Consider the following 22388-nt stretch of genomic DNA (forward strand, 5'->3'; position numbering starts at 1 on the left):
GGGCTTTCCTGGGTGTGAAGTGTATGGGAATGGGAGCAATAGCTGGATCAGACATTCCTCCAAGTGTCCTATATGCTAAACGTCCAGTATGTTAAAACTCTCTTCACCCAGCAGGGGCCTGGGGTAAACTGGCGGCAGTTCCCAAGCTTAAGCTTTTAGGACTACTCTGGCTCAACAAAGTGGCTGCAGTGTCGCTCTCAGGAAGCCAGCTGGCGGCGGGTCCGGTCGGCGGCCAATGCAGTGAGCAATGGGGTCCCTTAAGCCAAAACTCAGCCCACCCCGGTTGGCTGAGAGAGCAGAATGCAGGAAGCTGGCGACGAGTTCTAACTTCTCCATCCCGATGCTGCCCTAAATGTAAACCTCCTTTCTCTCCCCAAAGCACTCCTGCAAGCTCAGAACTCAGCATCCGAGCTTTCGCTTTCGGCTGGCGCCCCACCGAGGCGAGCTCGCCATCCAGCAGGCTTCCCGGTTCACAAAAGCCACCCCCAGGGCGGCGCCTGGAGACCTCTGCCCTGCGGCCCAGACAGGGAAGCACGACAGCCTCGGGCCTGTCAGATCTGCTTTCTCCTCCAGACCTCGCAGCCGCCTCCACCCCCCTCCCAACCTCATCCCGGCGGCCACTCCCGCCTCCCGGAGTCCACAAACTCCTCCCGGGACCCGAGCACTAAGCACTTGAACTTGGATCAGGACCTCAGGGGGCAGCCAACAGGGCCTGGCAATCTCCGTCTCCGGCCACCCGCCCCACGGACCCTGTAGCGGCGACCTCAAGCACAGAGAGGATGTGGCTCTGGCTGGGGCTCGTCGGGCAGAAGCTGCTGTTCTGGGGCGCGGCGAGTGCCGCGTCGCTGGCGGGCGCCTCGCTCATCTTGCAACTGCTGCAGATGGTGGCAAGCTACGCGCGCAAATGGCAGCAACTGAAGCCCATCCCGTCCATCGGCATCGCCTTGCCGTTGGTGGGACACGCGCTGCACATGAAGCCGGGCGGGAAAGGTAAGGGTTTGAGGGGTTCTCGGCCGGCACGCACCGCCCATCCGGCGGCAGCACCTCTTGGGGCCACGCCCGGGGGTCCGCACGGCTCCTTCCCGCGCGCCTTCTCATTGGCCTGGACTGCAGGACCCGAGGCCCTCGCCAGAATGTAGCAGGTATTCATGGGAATTCTGGCTCTACTTAGTTTTCCCTCCGCCACCTGTCAGCATCTCCAGGGCCACCTTCCACCTCCCGCAATTTTCCCTATGTTACCAAAGAATGATGTGTTTCCAAACTCCTGTCCTCTCTTCTTTCCCCTCCTAGCTGCTCAGTCCTCTCTCACTTTGGAAAACAGGAGACTGGGGATTCATCTGTCCCTCGCTCCCCGACACCTCAGGGTGCTTTTACCTCCCAAGGCTGGACCACTACTTTCTTTTTTCCTTGAGCTTCCCGTTTCTGCTTGTCTAAGTAGTTTGCATGGTAACTAAGAGCTGATAAGCTGCCTTAGCAGGGCATCAAAGCATACTTATGTGTGAATTTTCTAAAGTTTTGGGGTTTTTTTGGAAGAGTGCATTTTTCTTTCATTGAAGTTATCTTTTAAAAAGAAATTGGTGGCAGAGATGGGAGGCTTATTTTAAAGTTAGAAAGTTCTCAGAAGTACCTGGTATTGGCAATTCCCCATCAGGAACAGGGGCGACATGTCAGCACTTGATCTTCATGAGTACATATGTTAAGAATACCCAGAGCTGAAGTTAGGACCAAGACGTCTCCGCAAATGTCCTCTATGTTAAAATCTATCACATTCCTCCTCGCGTTAGTTGTTATGTTTTTACAGACTGAGCACTAACTCTGAGGCTCCTGAGATTGTTTCATTTTCACTTCTGTTTCCCCAAATAAACATCACTGTCGTCCAAGCTTCGTGGGAACTCTCGTGGGGGATGTTTTCTAGAATGTTTTGAAATTCTTCTCTGGCAGAGGAAATTCAAGCAAAATTATTTTGCCAACCAAGTAAGCAACATGATTAATTTTTAAAAGTAGTTCAACAACACGTTTACAAACATGAAAATCACATTGGTGAAAATCAACTTGGTTTGCCACTGCTGCTGCAGCATTGTCAGTTAAGCCACCATCTTGCAATGCTGGCACTGCATTGGATGCAGTGGCACCGTACCAGCATCCTTTACAGGCTCCTGGTTGTGTCCTGGCTGTTCTAGGCTCCACTTCTCTCCTAAGCTACCTGGGAAAGCAGTGGAGAATGGCCTAAGTGTTCGGGCCTCTGCAACTAAGTGAGAGACCCAGAGAAGCTCCTAGCTCCTGGCTTTGGAATCTCCCAGCCCTGGATGTTGAGGCCATGTGGAATGTGAACCAGCAGAGGGAAAATTCATTCTCTCTTTCTCCCCGCCTTCTCTCTCTCTCTCCAACTCTTTCAAAATAAATCTTTTAAAAAGACTTATTTATTCTCATTGGAAAGGTAGATTCACAGAAAGAAGGAGAGACAGAGAAAAGATCTTGCATCCGCTGATCCATTCCCCAAATGGCTGCAATGGCCATAGCTGAGCCGATCCCAAGCCAAGAGCCAGGAGTTTCCTCAGGGTCTCCTACATGGGTGCAAGGCTTTGGGCCATCCTCCACGGCTTTCCCAGGGCACAGACAAGGAGCTAGATGGGAAGTGGAACATTCAGGACACAAACTGGTGCCCATGTAGGATGTCGGTGCTTGGAGGTGGAGGATCACCTAATTGAGCCATTGAATCTTGCCCAAAAATATAACTCTTTAAAAAAAAAAATCAACTTGGGTCTCAGTAAAAGAGATAACCTCTTCTTTTGGGATTTATGGCACTGAAAATAATGAAGAAATACAGGCCTCCTTTAGCTCTGTAAAAATTGACATCCTTAGGAATTCTCATCGTCTGGCATTGTGGCACAGCACAGTGGATTGGGTGACCTTGGCATCCCAGATGGGCACCACTTTTGAGTCCTGGCTGCCCCACTTCTGATCAAGCTCCCTGATTATGTGCCTGGGAAGACAGTGGTGGGTGCAGCAAGTCTTTGGCCCATTACACCCACATGAGAGATCTGGAGCAAGCTCCTGGATCCTGGGCTCTGCCTGTCCCAGCCCTGGCTATTGCAGCCACTTGGAGAGTAAACCAATGGATAGAAGAGCTCTCTCTGTCTCTGTCTCTTGCCTTCTCTCTAAGTCCTGACTTAAAATAAATAAATCAATAAATCTTTTTAAAAAGGAATCTTATATTTTTATAGGGACTCCAAGAAAATTAAATTAGGATTTAACATCTAGAGAGTACGGTGTTTCAAAACAAAACAAAACAAAACAAAACAAAACAAAACAAAACAAAACAAAACAAAACAAAACAAAACCTGTGACCTGATTGGATTGTTTAAAATAATTCTCTTTGAAGTTACTTTCTCAGTGAGAGAATGACTGTATATTATCAGTTACAAAGGGAGTTTTCATTCCATCAAGAAGTATTGGATTTTGACATTAGGAAAACAGTTGCTCATTTTCATTTTTTTTTAAAGATTTGTTTATTTACTCAAAAGGTAGAGTACACAGAGAGAAGGAGTGAGGGAGAAACAGAGAGACAATGGCTGCAAAGGCCAAAGTTGGGCTGATCAGAAGCCAGGAACTTCTTTTGGGTCTCCCATGTGAGTGCAGGGGCCCAAGCACTTGGACCATCTAACAATGCTTTCCAGGCACATTAACAGGAAGCTGGATGGAAAGTGGAACAGCCAAGACTCAAATTGGCATCCACATTTGATGCTGGTGCCTAAGTCGGTGGCTTTACCTGCTACACCAAGGTACCTATCCTCTAGCTGCTAATTTTCTAGCTTTGTAAAAAAAGTTTTTTGAAAGTTGTTTAATGTTTTCCAAGTTAGAGAGCATTACTTGTTAAAACAGCTATCTTCATCCTATTTTTAAGGATTAAGTTTTAATGCATGCAGCTTCCAGATCACTGTCTAGAACTTCATTAGAATAAATTCTTTGACAAGCTATTTTATAAGAGGCTGTCCTTGTATCCTGTGACTATGTCCCAGTTCTGACCTCAGTAATCTCAACTTGAAGATTGCATTTGGCTTCCAGTTGGCCTGTGAACTCCAGCCTCATGCTTTTTCTATGTGTCATGCCAACATCTGCTTTCCCCAGCTGCTGTCAGCTGAGCTGATAAGTTAACCGCAGCTCCGGACTTCCCTGTCCCTTCTGTCAGACTGGACCAAGGCAGGCATGTCAACATGGAGCAAGAGGTTTGACAGTGGTGGTTTGGCCCAGTTCTCCTCACAATTTTGGGAATTCTTTTATCCAAATGACACTGTTGTGAGGTACAGGTTAAGGTAGCATGCCTGGTGTCCTGATACAAAGTCCAACTCCACTTGTTGCTAGTTCCATGACACTGTGCAATGATAAAAAAAAAAAAAAGTGCATATTTCGGTACATCAAAACTTAAATGTAACTACCGTCTAGTATCAAATTATTATATTTGCTTGTTATGAAAATATAATTTTGAAATTATTTTAAGTCTGCAGAAAAGTTGCAAAACATCTGACCTTTACCCAGCTTGCTGTAGTGGTGCATGTTACATAATGTGTCTGTTTTTCAAATTGAGGAAACATACATTTGCCCAACACCATCAGCAAAATTGTTTTCTTCTTGAATTGAAAATTAAATATTTTTCTCCCAGAATTTTTCCAGCAGTTAATTCAGTACACAGAAGAATGTCGACACTTGCCGCTGCTGAAACTCTGGGTTGGGCCAATACCAATGGTGGCCCTTTATAATGCAGAAAATGTGGAGGTGGGTATGTGGTAAAGAAGATCAATACTGCACTGTGTATTTGGCTATATGAGATTTTCATCAGAATAAATATTAGCAATGTGTTCGTCATCTCCTTTAATTCAGTACAAGAGAATTTTATTAGACACTTTGGACTTTAAAAGAAGATTTATTCATTTGAAAGAATAACAGAGAAAGAGGTAAAAACACAGAGAGAAAGAGAGCAAGAGAGATGGATTATTTCATTACACTGGTTCACTCCCCAAATGCTGGCAATAGCTGGGTGTGAGCCAAGCTGAATCCAGAAGTCAGGAACTCCATTCACGTCTCCCACACTGGATGGCAAAAACCGAAGCACTTGGGCCATCTTCAGCCACCAGGCACAGAAGCAAGGAGCTACAGCAGAAGCTGAGCAGCCAGTAATGGTACTCTAACACGGGATGCTAGCAGTGCAGGTGGTGGCTTAACTGGCTGTGCTGTAACTCTGACCCCATATTTCAAACTTTATGTGTACCATTTACTATCTCAGGTGTAGTCTGCATGCTGGGGAGTCTGGCATCATTCAGTTATCTATCTCCATGTATTTGTTCTTTCTTAAAGTCTGCAGAATGAGATTCATATATTTTCAGAATCACAAGTACATAATTCAATAAAGTGCACATTTATTACCTGCCACTGTTTTTAGACTCCCAAAAATGTTTGACTAGTAGATAGGGGTTTCCCTCAAAATGTTTAGGGTCTCATTTAATATTAATGGCAAATTTATTACTGCAAATTTTTAAAATAATGCTACTCTGATATTGATAGGGTACATATTGTTAATAATCCATGCTATTGGAATTAGTCTTCGGAAGGATTGCATGTCTTTTACATATTGCTATAACATGGAGTAAATCATCCTATGAGCTTGTTAGAATTGGATTTAGATCAAGGAGTAACAATTGGAAAGGTAGAATTTCTATTGGAACAGAACTAAAAACAAAATATCCTAGGGGATAGTACAAAGACTTATTTTTCTCAGCTGTGGTAGTGAAAATGCTAGAGTTTTCTTTGCTGCCTATTCCACAATCCAGTTCAGACATAATAATGAGATGATAGAGCAATGGACTCCTGCCATTGCTAACCTGGTAGAAGTGGGTTTGGAATATACAGATAGAAGTGTGTTCAAAGCATGGGATTGAATGAAAATACCAGAATTGAATGACAAGTATATGTTCAAAGCTCACACCGAATTTCATTGAGACACAGGAACAGAAAAGAATCATAGGGGAAATGAAGGTTATGAAATCTTGCCTTAGAAACAGTTGTGTTGTAGCCAGGTATTTCTGTATTTAAACTTGTTCTGATGTCTATATATGTCTCAATTATTTTTTGTTTTCTCTTACAAAGGTAATTTTAACTAGTTCAAAACAAATTGACAAATCCTCCATGTACAAGTTTCTAGAGCCATGGCTTGGCCTGGGACTTCTTACAAGGTATGCCAGTGTAAAGCCACTTGATAGAGACAGTTGCTCGTGTGCATAACCTTTTATCTCTGACATAGGCACAGAATTGCTTTTCTGTAACAACATTGTGCTGCTGGGTAGGAGTAGAGAGGCTGGTGGGAGAGGTTCTGTTAATGGACAGGAGACCAGTGTGGGTGGTAATCTAGACCCCATGGAAGTCAACAGTACCCATCACAGAGTACCAAGAAGAATTAGTAGATCATGAAGAATGGGTGGAGCAAAGCATAGGACTGCCTGGAGCGAAAGGATTTTGAAAATCCAATCAAAAAGGCAAAGCGTGAGAAGTACATTAATCTCAGGGACCTCAATCTTTAAACTTGTATCCTGAAATATGACACCATCTTCTGAGAGTGGTCCAACAAAGTAAAAGTAGCACATTTGTACGGATTTTGAAGAGTTTGATTACAGTAGAGATCATGGTAGAATCATGGATGGAATAGCTAAGGTAATGAGAGAAGGGCAAAAGATTAGTATGCTTAGAAACTTGAAAGTTGGGAATGAAGAAAAATGATTAAATTATCAATTTTATGAATACCATTTTAGATATTACTATCATAGGACAAAGTTCATGATATTTATTGTCTATGAAAATCTTTGTCATGATGACCAAAGCATTTGAAGATATGTAGATTAAACTGTTTCAGAATTTTGTTGACTCTTATCTGTTGTGGATGTCACTCTCCTTTCTTTGTCACCATATATTTCATTTCCAGTACTGGATATAAATGGCGCTCGAGGAGAAAAATGTTAACACCTACTTTCCATTTCACAATTCTGGAAGATTTCTTAGATGTTATGAATGAGCAAGCAACTCTATTGGTTCATAAACTTGAAAAGCACGTTGACCAAGAAGCTTTCAACTGCTTTTTTTACATCACTCTTTGTGCCTTAGATATAATCTGTGGTAAGTTTCACCGGGTTTTTCTATAAAATTATGGTGAAAAGGGCCTACATGGAAAATCACATTCCACTGGGAAGACTAACGAAGGGTCTGGGAAGGCCCCTGGAGTCCTCAGGAGGGATTACTGCTGCCTGAACCTCCGGAGGAACAGCAGCCACGCCACAACACAGGGCAGAGCAGTCCGAGTCCATGTGCCAGGGTGGAAAAGATAGAACAGGGAGGAGGAGAAGCAGAAAATACAAGAAAAGACAAAGGGGGAAAGAACAATTCTAGAATACGTAAGGACAGAACAGGATTTGTTTCTTTTACTTTTTCAGTTTCTACTATTGTAAAAATAAAGGCAAGATGCAATTGTGAATTCAATGGTTGCTTCTCATTCATCTTTTATAGAAACAGCTATGGGGAAAAATATTGGTGCTCAAAGCAATGAAGATTCTGAGTATGTTCGTGCTGTTTATAGGTAAACAGAGTCCTTGAATTGTTTTGAAAGTGTTAGTGATTGAGGCTTAAAATACGGCTGATAATCTCACCATGTTGCATCATTTTTTATTTAAAAATGAAATGCTAAGCTAAATCTTTAACTTGGTCTGGTGTTGTAGCTTGGTAAGTTAAGTAGTGCCAGCATCTCATAGTAGAGTGCCACTTGGAGAACTGGCTGCTCTGCCACTGACCCACAGCCTTGCTAATATGCTTGGAAAGGCAGTAGAAGATTGATCAAGGACTTAAGCCCCTGTTGTCCACGTGGGAGACCACACTAGAGTTCCTGACTCCTGGCTTTGCTGAGCCCAGCTCCAGATGTTGTGGACATTTGGAGAATGAACCAGTGGGTGAAAGATTTTTTTCCATGTGTCTCTTTTTCTCTCTATCACTCTGGTTTTCAACTCAATCAGTAAATAAGTAAATTTTTAAAAATAATAAATGAAAAACAATAAAAATTTATCTAATTGTTTAAGCATGCAAAAGGGGGCTTCAACATTTCATGGAAAACTGTAATTTAAAAATAATGTGAATTTTTCATGAGCTGTTTGAAATCTCTTCATATTTATAGTAAAGAAGTGGTTATATAAATTATACCATGTCTTTTTTATGCAGTTATTCAAAATGATTATTTTAATACAATTGTGCTATTCTGAAATAGCATAGTAATAACAAAAATATTTTTAATTGTGTAATTATGATACCACTACAGTATAAAAATTTCATAGAAAAGAAAACCTAAGATACCACATCAAATGTTACCTATGTTTTTCATTATTTGTCTGTATATTTTTATTGTGTTTTGTTTTGTCTTTTTTTAATATTCTGCCTTGAACAGGTATCACTTTTTGTGACTCAAATAATCATTTTTACTCTAAAATTGCTAGCATAATTTGCCAGCCATTGTACTTATGGTTTTATGGTAGGATATGAAAAAGAGCAGCATGGGAAATAGATCTAAACTTATGAATTGTTATAATTGCTGTAGAAAGACTGAATTGAAATTGGGAAAGAAAGCAAGGATATATTGCACAAGAGTTCTTCTCTGAGGAACAGGCCCTCCAAGTTGGTCATAAAGGGAAGGTCTTGCTGTATTTTCTCTGCTGGATTTCTGGAAATGAAGGGGCGTTGGCGCTAGCCACCTGACAGATAAGTATTTAGAGTGCATTTTCTCATAGAACAAGGAAGTCAATTTTTTTCACTCCTGAGGAATGATCAAATGAATGAGTGGACCTTCATATGAGGGATATTTCATTGTAGTCTTTGATATGAAGTCCCAATAGATCTTGGAAAACTGAGAACTCTCCTGGAGAATCAGAATTGGAGACCAGAAACGGGCTAGGAGAGATGGTTTATAGAGATTCTGCGTTCCTCTAAAGAACTAATTATTTTAAAAAGCATTTTATCTTGATTATTTGAAAGATACAGTTGCAAAAGGTGTGGAAAAAGACCTTCTATTTGTTGTTTCACTCCCTAAATGGCCACCATGTCTGGAGGACTGGGCCAGGCTGGAGCCAGGAAATTCAACCTGGTCTCCATGGGATGCAGAGGTCCTAGTACATGGACCATTTTCTGCTGCTGTCTGAGCCATATCAGCTGGGTACTGGACTGGAAATGGAACAGCCATGACTAGAACTGGTGCCCGTTTGCCAGCATCTCAAAGAGCAGTTTAATCCATAATTTTAAAAGACTTCATCAAATGTGTAATGGACTGTATTTTGTTGTAGAGCATATACTCTCTTAGTACCCTCTAGAAATGACCAACATTCTCATCTAAATATCATTTTCATCAAAGCCAGGCACCACACATGTGCTCGGGAAATAAACATTTCCAATGGAATCACTGAAGTGCCCTTATTGTCTTCATAGGATGAGTGATGTAATATTCCGAAGAATGAAGATGCCCTGGCTTTGGCTTGACCTTTGGTACCTTATGTTTAAAGAAGGGAGAGAACACAAGAGGTGTCTTAAGATCCTACATGAGTTTACCGACAGTGTAAGTCTTTGAGGGTTTTTATTGTTTTACAAACTATATGTACTATAAAATTTATGGTTATAACCATGTTAAGTGTGTAACTCAGTGGCATTAAGTGCATTAGCACTGTTGTATGACCATTATAACTATCCATTTCAGGAACTTTTTATAAGTTTGTGATTTTTTTTTCCATTTTATTAATATGCCACAATAGTGCCAAATGTCTGTGTTTAATGAAACAAAAGTCAAACTTAATGATCATGAGAAAAAGTGGTCAGTATACTTACAAATTATATGTTCAGCAAATATTAAACACTTATTAAGTGCCAAATACTACTATACCCATTATTGGAAATGTGAATAAAACAGATATGTTCCTACCTTAAAAGAAGATAGCTTAGTAGCAGAGGTTACCTATAAACAAATTGCAAAGTAAGATACAGTGTGTTAGAAGACTGAAAAGACAAAGATCTATTCTGGAACCTATTTGTTTCAAAAGTTTTCAAAAGCAAAAGACAGTAAAGGCTTAATCTTAAACTTTGAAAAGATTTACAAATAACTATAATTTTATTTCTAATTCAGAAATAATAGAGATATTGCAATAAATGTAAGTTGTCAGATGAGGTTCATGGGCTTTAATCCTTTTTTTCATCCAACAGCTATCTCATGAGCCTACTTAAAATGGCAAGCAGTACTCTGGAGGTTGAAAATACGTTATTGAACAAAGTCACGTTCATAGTCACATGGTCATCTGTGTTAGAGAAGAAAGACTCTAAACAATATGTCAGGTAGTAAATGAAGTGGAGAAAGCCAAAGATTAGGCAGATAGAGAATGTTGAGGACTAAGGAAGCAACTAAGGGTGTCTCTGGCATCGTGACAATGGCAGCGAACAGAGTAGGGAGGAGGCCAGCCAGCAGACAGAGGAAAGGGCATAGCAGACAGGATGAGAACCAGGGTGAACTGAACAACACAACTTGCTGTTTCTTTTTCCAGGGAAAATTAAATTAAGCATGATCAGTAACTAGTGTATTATGTAATGATTGCATTCTCCCTGCCACTTTACTGAAATCTTTAGGGCATTACATAGAAAACTGTGATGCTATTCCCACAGTGCAAATATGACAAAAATAACACTTGGAATCAAGGGAATTGTCTGCCAGGAAGTCTAAAAGCTTCACCAAATAATGTCATGGATGTTACTTAGGACACGCTACTCTGGTTTTAGGAGAGACTTGGTTGTTACTAAAATGGACAGGAAGGGGAAGGTTTAGAAAAAATAAGCTGAACCAATATATTTACATGGGAAGTTGTGTTACAAGACTATCCAAGTGTCAACAAATCATGGCTGGAATTTAAATCTTACAGGTCATTGCTGAGCGAGCCTGTGCGATGAAGACAGATGAAGGAGGCCAAGATGCTGACAGGAATCATTCCTCCTCCAAAGTCAAACGCAAGGCTTTTCTTGACTTGCTTTTGACTGTGACTGATGATGAAGGGAACAAGTTAAGTCATGAGGATATTCGAGAAGAAGTTGACACTTTCATGTTTGAGGTACTTTACCATTGCATTTCTGTTTTGTTAGTTTCACATTTCCTTAACAATTTCTAGTCAGTTTTAATAAATTGCTCAAATGTTAAAGTAGTCTAATACTGCTAAAGAAGATTCATTGTATTATCAGAAAGTACCAAGTATGAGAACTTCATTAAGTACCAGATCAACTCCTTTCTTCAGATTAAGATTTTGACTGATGATGTCTATAGCAGCATTTTTTTTTTTTCCTCAAGAAAACCAAGGTCAGTCAGACTTCTCCAGAGCAGAAGAGCAACCAGAAATTGAGACCAGGTCTCTGCATTGCCTCCTGCTTCCTCTTCATTTCCCAAGTCCACAAACCCATCTTGATTACCTCTCTTTTAAAGTTCTAGCAAACAATCTCTTAGCTAGTGCCATGAGCCACGTTAGCCAAGCATGATAATAATAGCCCTCCTATAAATAATTTAACTCAACTGTGATCCCAAACAGACTCCTGGTTTCTATTTTTAAAGGAAAAGTACATTTTACAAATAAAACAGTTTTAGATATTGTAATAAATATTAAAAAGGGTGTTTTTTTCTATACATGAATTGCAAAATAAAGATAGGAATGTGCTTTGAAATCTTCCTATAGTAATGTCTCCCAAGGAAAGTGAAAGGTGTCAAGTTTTCAATTTTGTACTGCACACAAAACTAGATAGAATATGAATACATTAAAAATTTATTTACTTATTTGAAAATCATACTTATGGGGAGAGAGAGTATGTCTGCCATTTGCTGATTCATTCCCCAAGCGCCTGAAACAGGGATCAGGAACTCCATCTGAGTCTCTCTCCTGGCTGGTAGAGGCGCAAGCATGTGTTCCATCACCAGCTGTCTCACAGGGTACACACTGGCTGGAAGCTGGATCAGAAGCTGAGGCAGTCCCCTACCCCAGGCATTCCAACATGGAAGACAGATGTGCTAAGATGTGGCTTAATTCACTCCATCACAATCATTACCCATTAGTGTTATTTTAGCCTGACACAGGATACTGGCCTGGTATTTGATGTTGAAGTGAATAGATGTCACATCTCCATCCTGATCCAGGACATGCACACACATACATGTATCTCTCACTAGTATCCTCTTACTCATGAAAACACCAATAATGATCTCCTTTGTCCTTGGTCCTTTGAAATTCTAGTTCTTCTTTGCATTGAATAGGAGACATCCCCTGAGCTACTGTCACACTGTGACTACTATGAGGTATGTGCAGGCCTACACTCCTTTTCTTTTACATTCGGGTTCCAGACACCGGATATTACAGTGCTTGCCTCTCCTCTTTCCTATTTTTGCATCAATAACTGTGCTCTATGTATTACTTCATCTTGTTTTCTGGGGATAGCAGAAAGTAAAATAAAGCAAGTTTGGTAGAGTTCATTTTTGCAATGGATTGGGCTTCCACGCACACATTCAAAACACGTTAGAGCTGATTTAATGAGAGCAAGAGGGTGCTTTCCAAAGCTCTGGTAAAATGAAATTAAATGTAGTTGGGTGCAGAAGTTTTGAAATCCATACATAGTTTTTCTCATAATAAATTTATCATAAACTTTTGAAAATTCCTCACATCTAAGAGTTTCAAAAACGTTTGACTCCAAAAATAAATGTATATTTTCGTTCTATTTTCTGAGTCTTTTGAAATAAATGATATTTCTTATGTGACTCAGTAGGCAAGTGAGTGAAATGGGCCAAACCTCATCTGGAGTTCCAAAACTTTGTAAAGGAGCTGCCAGTTTGTAAGCAAATGCAACAAGACAAATATATCAGAGACTTGCAAAATACATATTTAAATAAAATTCAAAATAAGCCTCAAAAAGTTCAGTCTCATAGCTGACTAGTAAAACAAGAACCTCAGAGATTTTGGCCCAGAAATTGACATACTACAACAACCACTTGCATCACACTGGGAAAATAGAAAGTTAATATTATCCACAAAGTTTTTTTTCCTTTTTTTATTATAAAAGCCTTAGTTGTAGAGTTCTAATACAACTACTGATTTTACATCAATGCATTCTTTTATTCCTAAAGGTCTCACCAGTTTGAAGGAGATCAGAGGCAGAATGCTAAATCCATGGCAGAGTGGAGGACCGTGGTGGAATTAACACTGGGCTTGGAGATGTAATCTCCTTACCCAGCCCAGTCCTTGCTTTGTGGAGCATAACAGCATGGGCTCTCATTTGTCATGGGACTCTCCAGGGATTTGCTTCCTGTCTCTGCCTCCAGCTAAACTCTCTGGACCTGGGGAATTAAAAAAATAACCTTTAAAGAAATTTGTTTTGCCTAAGAATTAAATCTCTAAAATGCAAGTAGCAATAAGAAATATTTCCTGGAGTTATTGTGAGGATCCATGGAGATAGTTTCAGCACTTTGCTTAAAATGTGCCCGAGTCATGAATCAGGCTGTTGATTAATTTCTTGATGTAAAGAATACAAGTATTACCCAGAGTACACTTGTGCTCTCTGGAGGCTACCATCAGCAGGTAAATCTTGCCTTTCCAAGAGGGAAAGGGAGGGAAGTACAGATCTGCAAAGTTGGCTCATGAATCAGACATTTTTCTCATTACAGAGGTCTTACTGACCTCACTTCTTTGGAATGCTCACCTTCATGGAACAGCCCAGCCTCTCCCACCAGGCGTGCTGCACCCTGAAGCAGTGTAATGGCATCTCTAAGCACAAACCTCCACTCCTAACTGATTGTTTAGCTTACTTGTTTGCCTCTCAGTGAGATGAGATACTTTATGGAATTGATCTGTGATGATTTGCAGTCATATTGCAGCTGTCAAACTCACAGATGCTTAAAAGCATTTATTATTGTCACTTCTCATGTTCTCAAACTCTTCTTTTTTCCCTTGTTTTTGCAGGGCCATGATACGACTGCTGCAGCGATAAACTGGTCCTTATACCTATTGGGTTCTTATCCAGAAGTTCAGAAAAAAGTGGACAATGAACTTGATGAAGTGTTTGGTATGTTTGGCTCCTTCCCTATTCAGCTGTGAATAATAGGTCCACCAAAGCCAGTTCTGTTTGCTCCTTCAGGTTGTTCTGGTGAGCCTGTTTCAAAGGCTCACAAGCAGGAAAGCTTTCCTGCAGGACACCTTCCAGGTCCGGTCTCCTTTGCAAATCCTCATCTATTCACTTGCAGTCATGGAGTCACGGATGGTGTGAGTGGCTGAAAAGGGTGCTATTCGGGAGCAGATGGATCAGGTGAAGTTGTTTAGAGGGATATAGGAATGTTGCTTCACACACAACTGTCTGATTCCAAAGTTGTGTGAAACTGGTAGGAAACAAATTTCTGCAATTAGTGCAATTAGTAAAGGGTAAGAATATGAGACTGTCACAGAGGGCTAGCCCAGGGTCTCAAAATTGCTCTTCTTTCTGTCTGCTGTTTATATCATCCTTAAAGTTTTCCTTCTTGATTATTGCTTCAGGCGAAATGTACATGTTCCAAGCAAGAAGGGGTCACGTGTATGAAGGATGGATGTGTATTAGTTTCTTGCAGCTGCGGTAACAAATTTTGCAAATTGGGAGACTTAAAAACACAGGCAACTATTCTCTCATAGTTCTTGATACTATCATCATCTCATTTTAAGACACCTGATTTGATCAAATCTGCAAGAACTCCCCTACTCCTCCTCTGCTGTTTAACCCAAGTAAAGACTATTTATATCATTTACACAGTTCAAGGGTTTGGACCTGATATCTTAGGAGGGCCAATTATTCTGCCTATGACCAAGGGCCTACTATCATTTTTTTAAATTCTTTTTAAAAATCACATGTCCTGTGGCTCCCAATTGCTGGAAGGTGTGAAGGGAACACTTTTGGGTCTTCCAGACATTAGTGTAACATCTGATGCAGTTTTGTATACTAAAAAAAAAATAGCAAAGAAGGAAAAATGAAGAATAAAAAGTTGGAGAAGAAACGCATGTCAGAAACAGGAACTGGATGCACAGCTGCACAGAATGGGAAGCTTGTGATGTGGAGCGTCATGAAGCTGTGTGAGGGACAGCTGGAATTCAGGGCATTCGGGAAAATGAGGCCTGCTGAGAAATGAGGGTGGAAAAGCAGTTTTGTATTCAGAGTGTACAGAACCTAGGATTTCATTTCTAGAGGTAGGGTTTTGTTTGGTAGAATGGAAATGGTCTATGCTTTTGCTTCTGTTCACAGAGGGTGTGTAACATCGCTCAGATTACCTGGGGAGGTTAAATTTGGTCTTGTGGAAGCTTACAGTTCATCTGGAACACATTCACATTTTTGGTACTCCCTGTTATTTCTAATTCATTCCTTAGTTTCCAAAGGGATTTTTTTTGTCTCACATAATTAGCAACACAACAATAATGCCTGAAAACTTTGTTCTGCTCTTTCTCAGGTTTTCTGCTTGCCACACCTCATGTTTTTTATTCCAATATTAGCTCTCAAAATTTCGAGCAAATAATCTTTTGGAGCCAAGTTACAAATAACAGTTCCTCTTGCTATTTTATTTAAACCTCTTTATTTATTTGAGAGAAAGAGAGAGAGTGTATATTCTTGATGTATCGGCTCACACTCCAAATGCCTGCAGTAGCAGTGGCTGAACCAGGGCTGAAGCCAGGAGGCTAGAAAGCTCTCACTACTGCCTCCCAGGGCCTACACCACTGGGAGCTGGAAGCAGGAAGTAAGCCAGGTATCAACTTCTGGCACCCTGTTATGGGATGAGGACAACGTAACTGGCATCTTACCTGCTAGGCCAAGTACCCACCGTGCAGTCATATTTAGTATTCTTACACAGTTGTGTAATCCCACCTCAGGCTGATTCCAAACTATTTTTACCTCAAAAGAAACTGCTATACCATTACACAATCATGCCTCTGTTTCCTTTATGCTCCAGAACTCACTTACATACTTGCTGTCTCTATTTACTGAGCACTTCTTAGAAATGGAATCATGAGTGACCTTTTCTGTTTGATTTCTTTATACTCAACATTTTGTTTTATTTTTATTGTAATTATGTATCATATTAGGAGTTCTGCTGTGGGACTGGGTTGACAGCTCAGTCTTTTGATTCACGTCTTCTTTGATGCTTCCTTCTTCCCAGCCCAGGTCGTTCTTTCACTGTTATCTTATACATTTGCTTTAATCAGGGAAATCTGATCGTCCTGCTACCTTAGAAGACTTGAAGAATCTTAAATATCTGGAATGTGTTATTAAGGAGACACTGCGCCTGTTTCCTTCTGTTCCTATGTTTGCCCGTAGCCTTAGTGAAGATTGTGTAGTGGGTAAGTATTCTGTAGTGGGCATGGCAAGGAGAGTGGATTCATCTACATTACCTGTCTTGCTCCAAACTCAGCCATATTGACCACTTCTTGACAGCGGGATTCAACGTGACACAAGGCACGCAAGCAGTCATCGTTCCCTATGCATTGCACAGAGATCCAAAATACTTCCCCAATCCTGAGGAATTCCAGCCAGAGCGGTTCTTTCCTGAGAATGCACAGGGACGCCATCCCTACGCATATGTGCCCTTCTCTGCTGGACCCAGAAACTGCATAGGTTTGTATCCTTCCAACCTGACCAGCTCTCCTGGGCCAATGGGAGAGGAGATTTCTCACACTCATTGCTTTAAGACATGGTGTGACATTTCCTTTGTGCAACAGTTTTCAACACTGGCTTTCTTTCCCTTCCATTTATGACATTGTACTTGCTGCTACTGAATGTGTCTTAGTTTGCTAGAATTGCCATAACAAAGTAGCACAGACTAGGTGGGTTAAAAGACAGAAATAAATTTTCTCACATTTCAAGAGGTTGAAAACCCACCATGGACCCCACTCCTTGGCCTGGTGATGGCTGTCATCTGCTATGTCTTTACTTGGTCTTCACTTTGCATGTGCCTGTACTGTAGCTTCTCAGGAAAGATTGTATTAGGACCCACCTCACTTAACTCTAATGACTTCATTTAACCTTAACCCAATCAAGATACATCAGTTAGCCTTCATTACCTTTTAAAAGATGTCATCTCCAACTATAGTCTCAGTCTGAAATACTGGGGGTCAAGACTTGGAGAAATGAATTTTGTGGGGGATATAAACCAATCGATAATACAACACACAATGCATTTCATAATGCAGTCTAGAAATATTGTGTCTTTTGAATAAAAGTATTATTTATTTTAGTAAACAATTCATTTATATGATTACTTATTTTTTAAAGATGTATTTATTTGAAAGACAGAGACAGAGGGTCATAGAGAGAAAGCTCAAGATATTCCATCCACTGGTTCACTCCCCAAAGCCTGCAACAGCTAGAGCTCAGTCTAGGTCTCCTCTATAGATGACAAGGGCACAGAGAGCTTGTGGCATCATCAAGGCATATTAGTAGGGAGCTGGATCAGAAGTGAAGAAGCCAGATCTTGAAAGAGCACCAATATGGGATGTTGGCATAGAAGGCAGCATCTTAATCAGCTGTGCCACAATGCAAGTGCTATACATGTTTAGTTATGTTTAATATAATTTCTGTGTTTACTAGTTTCAAGAATTGCATTTTGCAAAGAAAAATAAAGAATGCCTATCTTATGATCAGCTGAAGAACCTAAGAAACATGAGTGCCTCCCAAGTATAACACTTGGTTTTACTATGTCTAGCATTCTATCATTTCTTTATATAAATGCAGGAATTTGGGGGGGGGGAGGCCAGGTTTAAATGAGTGATTCTGAAGTGTGGCTGGTGACTGTCTAGCAAAATAAAGACTCAACAGAGAAACAATTTGGAGTAGTGAGTCCAAGCTTTACAGAGCCCAGGGTGCTGCTAAAGTAATGCTGAATTGCAGAATCTGTGATTAATCTCAGCTTCTCAGATACATCAGTTTGGAGCAGGAAAGTGTTCTCAGAACTTTCATTTCTTACTCCAAGTGATTTTGATTCTCCTGGATTACTGGAAACATAAAATCACTGATGAGGTCTATTACTTCATGTATAGTTCTAGAATATCTGCAACTAATATAATGGTTTATGTTAATTTGAAGGTCAAAAGTTTGCCATTATGGAAGAAAAGGCTATTCTTTCCTGCATCCTGAGGAAGCTGTGGGTAGAATCCACCCAGAAAAGAGAAGAACTTGGTCTAGCAGGAGAGTTGATTCTTCGTCCAACTAATGGCATCTGGATCAAGTTGAAGAAAAGAAATACAGATAAAGCTTAACCGAATCATTGCACTGCACCTTTACCGTGGAGAGATCTTTCTAAAACAGAAACTTAGCATGTACAATTTTTACAATGGAAGTTCTGTACTCTGAATCCTGGTACCTGAGTTTTCTTGTTGCTACTGATCTTGGGGTCAGGTCCGCCAAAGAGATAATTTTCATATTTCTATCACCCTCATAAATGTTGCACTTGATCTTGTTCCCAAGAGTAGAGCTATCAAATCAGCGCCCAAAGAAACATATATACATTCCTCATCAGAGGGATTCACAGACTAATTCCATATCAACTAGTAGATCCAAAGACAGTATCTAATTGAAGTTTCAGAATGTTTAAAAAAATCATTGTTCACACACATATACTATACACATGCATATATGTGTAATATAAGTTGAAATGATGAGTAAGTAAGTACTTTGACTTAGGGGTTTACATTATTTGAATTATGTCAGTGACATAAGTTATGGTAAGTATTATAGTACTTTTCATATTTTGCACTTAGAGCAGATTATTTGTAAGAGACTTGTAAGTTTAGCATCAGTTTCCCCTTTGACTGTACCCACATGGCCTTCATTTTATTCTTCATAGAATCACATTTGCCTTGAAATATAATATGCATTATTGGAAGAGATTATTTTGGGTCATCTCTAACTTCATCACACCTTACAGGGTGGGCTGATGATTTCTGCAGCTGGATTCACCTGAGGATATATCTGACTTACTCTCCTTTACATGAGGAGGGAATAAAATCAACAGGAAGGCAAGTTTCCATCTGGAGTCATGCGACTCGTTGAGACAAGTTTGGAACCAGAGATCTGTCCTCTGAACACCTCCACTCCTTTTTTGACACACTTTCTTCCCCACTACACTGGTGCTTTTCGAAAGTCAGATCTTTGACCGGTGCTATTATAACACAAGACTTCCACTTCTGGCCTAGTCATATTTATCTGAAATTCTTCACTCTATAAAGCAAAAAAAGAAAAGAAAAGAAGCTGTTCATCTATATTTAATAACCTAGAAGCATCTCATTTAGTGTAGGTTTAGATTCCAGTTAACTCATTCCTCACCGAAAATTAAAAGAAAAAATTCAGTCCTCACAAACATTGACTCGAAAGCTGATAACTAGCATACATTTCCTGAATTTCCATTCTACTAACATTATCTTTACTTCTTCACCGGTTTTTGAAGATTTATAATTTAGTAAGATTTTCTTATATTTCTCCAAGAAAATAACAGATAGAAACAGCACATTTCTAGGTAGAATATCTGTTCTTCAGTAGATACCAATGGAAGAGACTATAAAACCATGACTAACTGGTAAGCACTTTCCTGGAACAGGCAGGGAAAATCAGCAGCTCTTCCAAAGATCCCCGGTGCCTGCTGATCAGAAATCAAAGTAGGAGATTCAATTAGAGAAGATGCTTTCTGGAAAATGCATAAATGATGTCATCTAGAAAATGCATAAATGTAGATCTCCCTCGTGGATGATTTTATGTTATTAAAGTTTTAATCATGGTCAGTACTGTGTTTGTCTCTTAGTTTTATCCATTTACATTTAGCCCTTTGCCCCCAAAATTTGTGGTGAACCTACAGAAGACATTACATTTGATGTAAACCATTGCTTATTGTTGCCTACCTGTATATGACCTTGTCTTCAGCCTAAACTAATATGTTACTTATACCTGAAGTGGTAATTTATTTAAAGCATATCGGAATTGGAACAGAGAAAATATACTATATTCTGCATATCAAACTATGATAACTCCCCGCTAATGCACCCGGGAAAGCAGTGGAAGACGGCCGCAGTGCTTGGGCTTCTGCCACACATGTGGGAGATGAGGATGAAGTTCCTGGCTCCTGTCCTCAGCCTGCCCCAGCTATGGTTATTGTGGTCATCTGGGTGAATGATCAGAGAATGGAAGGAATCTCTATCTCCAGCCCCTTCCTTTCTTCTCTCTCAAGCATGCACGCGTGCGCACACACACACACACACACACACACTTTTAAATAAATAAATATTAAAAGCATGAATGCTAATTTTTTTTATTAAATGGATGATCAAATATCTGTTTCCATATTACCTGCCTTACTCCTGCTTGGAAGAGGTAGCTCAAGAAAAACAACGTACAATTTAGACATGATTGCTGTTTTATTCTAAGAGTTTATATTGTTTTGACTTTTAAAGATGAATCTGTGGTCAGCTGATTCAAATTGGGTGATAAAAGAAATAGCACATTTGGGTGGATGCTATTTCCAGAGAGTGACCGGGAAATTGTCTGATTGTGAATTTCTCTGATCTGAAGAATAAACAGGAGAAGAAGTATAAACACCAGAGCAATTATTTCACTAACAGTGGGAAGTAAAAAGGCTGTCTGGGAATAAGCAAATCCACAGTATCATTGGGCCCCAAATGTAGAGGCCAGAAACACCTGAGACGACACTGTGGAACTGGGGCTCTACTAACTGTCCCAGGCAGCTGAGGAATGTCAGTGTCTGGACCAACTGACTCAGCTCACAATGTTTTTAGCTCTTCCTATGCCTGACCTTTTGATACTAAGAGTCACATTCTGACACTTTGTTTATTCTTCCTATCATTCATTCATCCTCTCCTTTCCAGTACTTTCTTTTTGCTGGTGTTTACTTTTAATGATTTCCATCTTTTCTGAATTCTATGATGACATACTCTTTGACAACTGGCACATGGTCACTACAGTTCCTATTGGGAAGAAAAGCTATGATATTTCAGTATGATTGTCTTAGTTCTTGGAGGTTTTAACTTTACCTTCTAATACTACAAGTATTTAACAATATGTGTAACCTGAATGTAGTGAATATGTTGGCTTAAGAGTAGGCATTTACCTTTGTGGTTAAGACACAAGCATCTCTTATCAGGATACATGGATTTGTACCTATGTTTGCTTCAGCTTTCTGCTAATGCAGATGCTGAGAGGCAGTGCCACCTCAGCATCTACCACCATTTGGAAGACCTGAATTACAATTCTGGATCCTTGTAGCTCCAACTGCAACCCACCCCAGGCATTTCAGGAATTGGAAAAATGGATCTATGAATGTGAATTCTCTCATTAATTTTCTGAGTCTCTGCTGCTTGGTCTGTCTCACAAGTAAATCAAATAAAGATTAACAACCAACGAGGAATATATAAGCCCTTCTTTTACTAATGGATCCATAGTCACACTTCAAAAAGGCTGCTGTGATCAACACAAATTCTGGCTCCACTACAGTAAGGCCAATGGAATTGCCACTGACAACTCCAGTCAGCAGATGTGGAAGCTGACCAAAAATGGTCTGGTCATCTGCAAGACTGTAACTGTTCACTCCTAGGTTCAAAGTCTGTGCTTACAGAAAGAAGAGGATTTTCGTACAACACTTTGACAAGCTGAGGGCAGGCAGAGCAAGCCAGCTCTCGGCTGACAAGGCTGAGGCCTGCAGGTGTAAGCACAGTCTCACAGACACCATGAAGAGTGCCTCTAGGTAAAGAAGATGCCAATCAACAACACTGCCCATGGAGGAAGAAACTAGGAAAGAAAGCTCTCCTTCTCTTGTCCGTGTATGGTGGCCTAAGTGATCACATAGATCAATCACTGGAATAAAATAGACCTTTAACTGATAATACTTACGTGCATAGGAGTGCCCAGATGAAACTAGCTTTCCTTAAAAACTATACTTTACATAAAGATTTTTCTTCCTTTCTTACTCAAGTTAATCTGAGCCTGAAGTTTTGTACTTAGGGAAAAACAGTAAATTAAAACTTCAGGGCCCGGTAGCGTGGCCTAGCGGCTAAAGTCCTTGCCTTGAACTCGCCGGGATCCCATATGGGCGTCAGTTCTAATCCTGGCAGCTCCACTTCCCATCCAGCTCCCTGCTTGTGGCCTGGGAAGGCAGTCGAGGACGGCCCAGAGCTTTGGGACCCTGCGCCCCTGTGGGAAACCCGGAAGAGGTTCCTGGATCCTGGCTTTGGATCGGCATAGCATCGGCCGTTGTGCTCATTTGGGGAGTGAATCATCGGACGGAAGATCTTCCT

The 22388-nt window shown here is 40.5% G+C and overlaps 1 protein-coding gene across 1 annotated transcript; it reads left to right on the plus strand.

Moving 5' to 3' along the window:
- The first annotated feature begins 524 nt into the window (after positions 1-524).
- Positions 525-18977, plus strand: LOC121146498 (cytochrome P450 4V2). Its single transcript, XM_040965945.1, has 11 exons — positions 525-990; positions 4661-4773; positions 6142-6227; positions 6971-7161; positions 7549-7618; positions 9505-9631; positions 10977-11162; positions 14043-14145; positions 16299-16433; positions 16528-16707; positions 18175-18977. Exons 1-11 carry the CDS (start codon positions 780-782, stop codon positions 18345-18347), a joined length of 1575 nt encoding a protein of 524 aa, XP_040821879.1. The 5' UTR covers positions 525-779; the 3' UTR covers positions 18348-18977.
- The last annotated feature ends 3411 nt before the right edge of the window (positions 18978-22388 follow it).

This window comes from Ochotona curzoniae, unplaced genomic scaffold (assembly GCF_017591425.1).
Source record: "Ochotona curzoniae isolate NIBS_2020 unplaced genomic scaffold, NIBS_Ocur_1.0 scaffold_4505, whole genome shotgun sequence".
Classification (NCBI taxonomy): domain Eukaryota; kingdom Metazoa; phylum Chordata; class Mammalia; order Lagomorpha; family Ochotonidae; genus Ochotona; species Ochotona curzoniae.